Raw genomic sequence first — 6,000 nt, 5'->3', positions numbered from 1 at the left:
TTTAATGTTTTGTGACAGTTTGTATTCAGAAGTTTTAAGAAAAGATTGAAGTATTTTAAGTATTTTATATTAATACATAACCTCACTGTATTCATTTATAATATTCACTATAGTCACAGGCTATGATTTTGGCGATCCTTAAGAAAAATAAAGATCCACTTAAATGTGAATGATATCGCCCAGTGAGTCTACTCGGATGTGATTATAAGATATTGACCAAAGTACTAGCAGCGAGGATTGAGCCTGTTTATAAGTAAGATAATACATCCTGACCAGACAGGATTTGTTGCTGGTAGACAACTTCCCAGTAATCTCCGTCGCCTTTTTTAATGTAATATACACTGCTGAAGATAACATTGATCTCGAGATTGTAATATCCCTAGATGCCCTCAAAGCCTTTGATAGAATAGAGTATCTTTATTTACTATTATCTTTATTTGTTCACGACCCTTGATAGATTCGGATTTGGTCGTAAATTTCTTTCGTGGATTGAGTTAATATATGTAAATCCCCAAGCAATGGTGAGAACGAATAATATAATATCTGACCCATTCCCTCTGTTTCAGGGAATAAGACAGGGGTGTCCTCTGTCAGCCCTGCTCTTTGATGTGGCAATCGAGCCCCTTGCAATAATGCTGAGGAATGCTGCTGAACTGGGGGGAATACACAGGGGGATGCAAAATCATAAACTTTCGTTGTTCGCTGACGACCTCCTCCTTTTCCTGTCAAATCCTGCCACAAGCATTCCAGTGGCTCTCCGTATTATTGAAAACTTCGGGAGGGTTTCGGGTTATAAAATTAATCTAGAAAAAAAGTGTTCTTTTGCCAATAATAAACAGTCGAGGAGACTTTCATTCCAGGTCTATGCTTTTACAACAAAGAAAGACAAATTCACATATTTAGGAGTTATGGTAACAAGCAAATATAAATATTTATTTAAGCACAATTTTAAAGTTACAGTAGATAAGGCGAAATCCGATGTGGAAAGGTGGTCATCTCTCCCAATATCATTGGCAGGTAAGATCAGCTATGTTAAAATGATCATAGTGCCAAGGTTCCTGTTCTTATTTCAGACAATACAAATTTTTATTCCTAAATCTTTTTTAAAGAATTTAATAAATGTACATCTATTTTTATATGGAAAAAAACAGTCCCCCATGGATAAGAAGAGAGTTTCTAGAGAGACAGAGAGAAGAGGGGGGCCTAGCTCTACCAAATTTTATGCATTATTACTGGGCAGCTAATCTACATAAGTTGGTGTTTTGGGTCTCGCAGTTAGATGATGAGGAAACCCCAGTACACATATGGAAAGATATGCATCTAACCCAATATCCCTGCGTTCCCTGATTTGTGCCCCTCTGCCCCTAAGCAAGCACCTTTACACACATAACCCTGTTGTCAATATCTAGGTCCAATTCAGAACTCATTTTAAAAACAGAAATGCCTCCTGTCTGCTCCCGTTTATGGCAATCACCTGTTCTCTCCAGCTCTGGGGGAACAGCATTTAAGGAATGGTATAGAGCTGGGGTGGAATCTGTTAAAAATCTGGTCAAAGATGGTGTACTTATGTCTGCTGCTCAGCTGGAAAAGGAATATGGAATCCCCTTAAAAACTAATTACTTCAAATACTTTCAGATTCGAGATTTTGTGAAAAAGACATTCTCCTCATCTCTTGAATCACCGCAGAGTGGGTTGATAGATGGGCTATTGGATATGAATCTGACTACTAAGGGGTCAGTGTCTATGCTCTATGGAAATATCCACAGGGTGGCTTCCCCATCCCTTGACCACTTAAAAAGGAAACGGGAGGAAGAATTAGAGCTGGACATATCAAATAATGAATGGAGGTGGGCAGTAGAACAAACATTCTTCGTCTGTATGTGTTAGACATGGATTAACACAGTTTAAAGTGGTACATAGACTTCATTTCACAAGGAATGAATTCAAAGAATTCTGGATCAAAATCTTCAAAACCTTTTCATCCATTTACAAGAAAAATATTGAGCCCGTTCCTCTGGTAGCCATTTTTTGGTGTGGCACCGGGGGAAACAGAATTAACGACTGTTCAAAGGAAAGCAATAGCATTTTCTTCATTGTTGGCCAGGAGATTGATTTTATTTAATTGGATAAAGGCAGCACCGCCAACTCACAAAAGATGGGTAGAGGAGGTGATGGCACACCTAAAGTTGGAACATCTTAGATTTACTTTACAGGGCAACACTAAGAGGTATTTCAAAGTCTGGCAACCTTTTATTTCCTATTTTGAAACAAAATTTTCATCTGCTTCAGCATAACTAGCAGCCTTGCCACCCGCCTTTATTTTCTTTCCTTTTTTTCCCCCTCAGAATTATTATCATTGTGGTTATTGTCATTCATACCTATGTATCTAGTTTCAACCCAAGAGTGTCTGGAGCACGGGTGGTATGTGTGGTAGTAGTAGGATCTGTCTTGTCGTTAGTTTGTCTGTGTTTTTTTAGCTGTTTTTGTGATTTAAATTTTAAGTCCTACTCTTTTGTTCTGTAGGGGGGCCCCCAAATCAAATTCGGCTTAGGGCCCCCAAGAGGCTCGGGCCGGCACTGGAGCCATCAGCCTGCTGTTCTGGTCAAGCCTTGGACTGCTCCTGCTCAGTGGACTTTGTCAAGCTCCTGTTGGACTGTTTTCTCATCTCGTCTCATTTTCATCACTTGGTCAGTCAGTTTCTGTCATCATCTTCACCTGTCCGGGTTGCCATTAACCCTAAACCAGCCTGCTCCTGCTTTTGCTGCCATCCCCGGCCCGTCATTTTCTCCAGTCCTTTCAATAAACTTTTTAAAACATACTGAGCTTGGCTTCTCAGATTAATTCACCACACGTTTGGCCTTGTAGGCTGTCACTTAATTTATTAAACTATTCTCCCCTTTTTAACTTAAATGTTTGGAAAATATCAACGCAATAAATGTTAAATATTGAAAATCTGTTTTCACAGCATCGACAGCAGAACAAACTACATTACATTTTGAATTTCACCAAATGTCGCAAAAAAAGAAAAAACCCAACACTGTGCAGTTATATAAAAACTCACAAATGAAACACATTTCTGCATGACTAAATTTTGGGTTTATTTTTTTAACATGTAGATAACATTTTTCTTAATATATATATATATAGCAAAAACATGTTTAAACAGACAAAGTTGAAACCAAATGTTTACACACCCTGTATGCATTCACCACTCCTGTTGGGTTGAAAGATCTCAAGAAGAGCCAGAAGCCGTTACTCCAAAAGCAACACACAAAGACCGATTATGGAATGCAAATTCACTCACGGGGGAAAAATGCAACATTTTCAGACATTTCCTTGTGTCTCATGACACTATAATTAAAGTATTTGGCTGCTGCTGCTACTATCATTACTTTTAGAAACAAAATAGTGAAGATTTCAAGCCTGAGAACGGCATCCCAACGGTGACGAGAGTGGTAAACACCGATGTTGTGTCAGTAATTTTGCTGCAGGGGAGACACTTCACAAAATCAATGGCATCACACGGGACAGACATTATGCTATCTGAAGACGGTAACAAGGAAGTTAAAGCTTGGGCACAAATTAGTCTTTCAAATGTACTTGTACAATGACACTAAGCATGATACCATCACAAAGCCCTGATCTCAGTCCCAAAAGTCCAGAAAACCTTTGAGAGAAGCTTTAGGAAGGAAACCCATAAAGTTTTAAAGACAGCAGCATAAAATGCTGAGGAAATCTGTGTACCATAAACAAGTCTGTGGTGGCCAGTGCGATCCTGTTTGCTGCTGCATGCCGGGGCAGCGCACAGAGGGATGCTGTCCAAGCTGCCTGGCATCCTGGACAATGTCTCCCACTCACTTTATGACACACTGGTCAAACACATGAGCATTAGTGGAAAAACTGATTTCACCTAAAATGTACCGGAGAGCGTCACGGGAAATCATTGCTACCTGTGGCCGTCAGAATCCACATCTCCTCCCTTAATGTTTGACAACTCACATGGTTGGAGAAATTCTTTTGTTTAAATTATCTTTCACTACTTTGTTTTATTTTTTATTTTTAAATCATATTTCTATTCCTTTTTCATGTTGTCTTTACCATGATTATGATAAACACCCACATTCAAAGGAAATGTGGGTGTTTTTCATTATTGTTGCATTCAGCAAATAATTGTTATACAGGGTGTCCAAATATTTATTTCAACTCATTTCTAGTTTAATTGTTTACTTTTGTCCAGCAATTTTTAATTTTTGTAAAAAAAAAATTTTTTTTATCTTGTTTGTATGTAAAGCTGCCTTTAAATATAGTTTGAGAGGGTTATTTGTGTGTTCTACATGGTATTATTAATCTAAAAACAGCTTCAAAGCATATTCTTTCAATTATTATTCACATTACCATGGCTCTCCAATGATAAATAAAGTTTGCACATTTCCATAAATGACATATTCCAATTAAGCAATCAAGACCTGGGATGTGGCTCTACTGACGCTTTGTAAACAAAGGTGAAATTGCATTTGAAGACTTGTCTCAGTTTGTGATCTCTAAGACCATATATGACTGGGCTCAAGCATCTGGGCAGGATGATCAGACCTGAGAAGAGCATGGGGTGGATGTAAAAAGCAGCAGCTGGATCCAGGTTTAGCAGCTCACTGGAGTTTATCATGCTGAACAGAGAGGAGATGAGATACAGACACAGCTGGAGCATATGCAGGAGCACGGTTTTACGGGCCATTTTGGCCCTGTGCACACAAGAACAGCGGCACTTCACAGCAACCATGATCGCAACATACGTGTAAAAGATGATCACGGTCACCAGGACGAAATTTACAACTGTGAAAACCTGATTTATAATCACGTAAACCTGCAGCTGAAACACGCCTTTTCTACTGCAGATCTGGTGAGCGGTAAGGCTTCTGGTGCTGAGACTGAAAAACAGAAAAAGTTGCACGAAAGAGTCTAAGGAGGCCAAAGTCCACATGACGGCGATGGCTGCGCGCGTCGCCCTGAAGGTGGCAATGGTGCCGTGCCTCAGAGGGAAGCAAATGGCAACGTATCTCTCCAAAGACATGACAGCCAGGTTGATGGGAGACATCTTAACAGTGATGGCTGAGAGCTGGATGACAACAACACAAACGCAGGTGATGATTCTGACCATGGTCAAAGCTAATATGTAGAGCAGCATCGTCAGAAGGAGCTGGAGGGAGTCCGAGAACAGCAAGTGCCCGAACAGGACGTAACGGGGGGACTCCATGAACAGGGGCTTTTTCAGCAATTTAAACAGCATGATGCTGTTAACGAAGAGAAAAAGGAGGCACGGCAGCACAGTCAGCAGAACTCTGAGAGATAAATGGATCTGGATCATGCTGTGAACTTCTGTACCATTCATTCCTGTGGCTCCGTGCAGAGTCTGTAAATGCAGGACAAACACAAATCCATCAAACTAATCAACAATCCAGAATCTGCACGGTGCAGAGCAGTGGACCCTGTGCAAAATACCAGTCAAACATGCATTCTGACCTGAAACAAAGTCATAACTTATGCAAGTTAAAATACTAAAAACAGACATTTCAGTAGCCAATGCAGACCGTCCATTTACGCACTGTTAGATTTCTTGTAAACAATGTGTATGCTATATATACTATATATATATATATATATATATATATATATAGATAGATAGATAGATAGATAGATAGATAGATATCTAGATATATATATATATATAGATAGATAGATAGATATATATCTATATCTATATATATAGATATAGATATATATATAATATCACTTACACCTCACTGATTTGGCATTGCTTCTTCTGAGAATGATGTTTAGGAGGAAGCAGAAAATCAGACTCTTTTTTAAATAAATAAGTGATCTGTTTCCTGACATCATCGCCCCTCTGAATTTGCCAACCAATCAAATCTCTGTATTGGCTGTTGTCGCTTTTTTTAGTTTTTTTTTTTTCTTTGCATGCACAGTTTTGTTACATTAGCATAC

At 39.1% G+C, this 6,000-nt stretch overlaps 1 protein-coding gene across 1 annotated transcript; it reads right to left on the bottom strand.

Annotated features, from left to right (window-relative positions):
* Positions 1–4,271: 4,271 nt before the first annotated feature.
* Positions 4,272–5,822, bottom strand: LOC105929364 (odorant receptor 131-2-like). Its single transcript, XM_012867095.2, has 2 exons — positions 5,793–5,822; positions 4,272–5,407 (listed from the first exon to the last, which is right to left on the bottom strand). Exon 2 carries the CDS (start codon positions 5,384–5,386, stop codon positions 4,460–4,462), a length of 927 nt encoding a protein of 308 aa, XP_012722549.2. The 5' UTR covers positions 5,387–5,407; positions 5,793–5,822; the 3' UTR covers positions 4,272–4,459.
* Between the last annotated feature and the right edge of the window lie 178 nt (positions 5,823–6,000).

This window comes from Fundulus heteroclitus, chromosome 11 (assembly GCF_011125445.2).
Source record: "Fundulus heteroclitus isolate FHET01 chromosome 11, MU-UCD_Fhet_4.1, whole genome shotgun sequence".
NCBI classification, from domain to species: Eukaryota; Metazoa; Chordata; class Actinopteri; order Cyprinodontiformes; family Fundulidae; genus Fundulus; species Fundulus heteroclitus.
The sequence above is the reverse complement of the archived record's forward strand: the minus strand, read 5'-3'. Positions and strand labels throughout refer to the sequence as shown.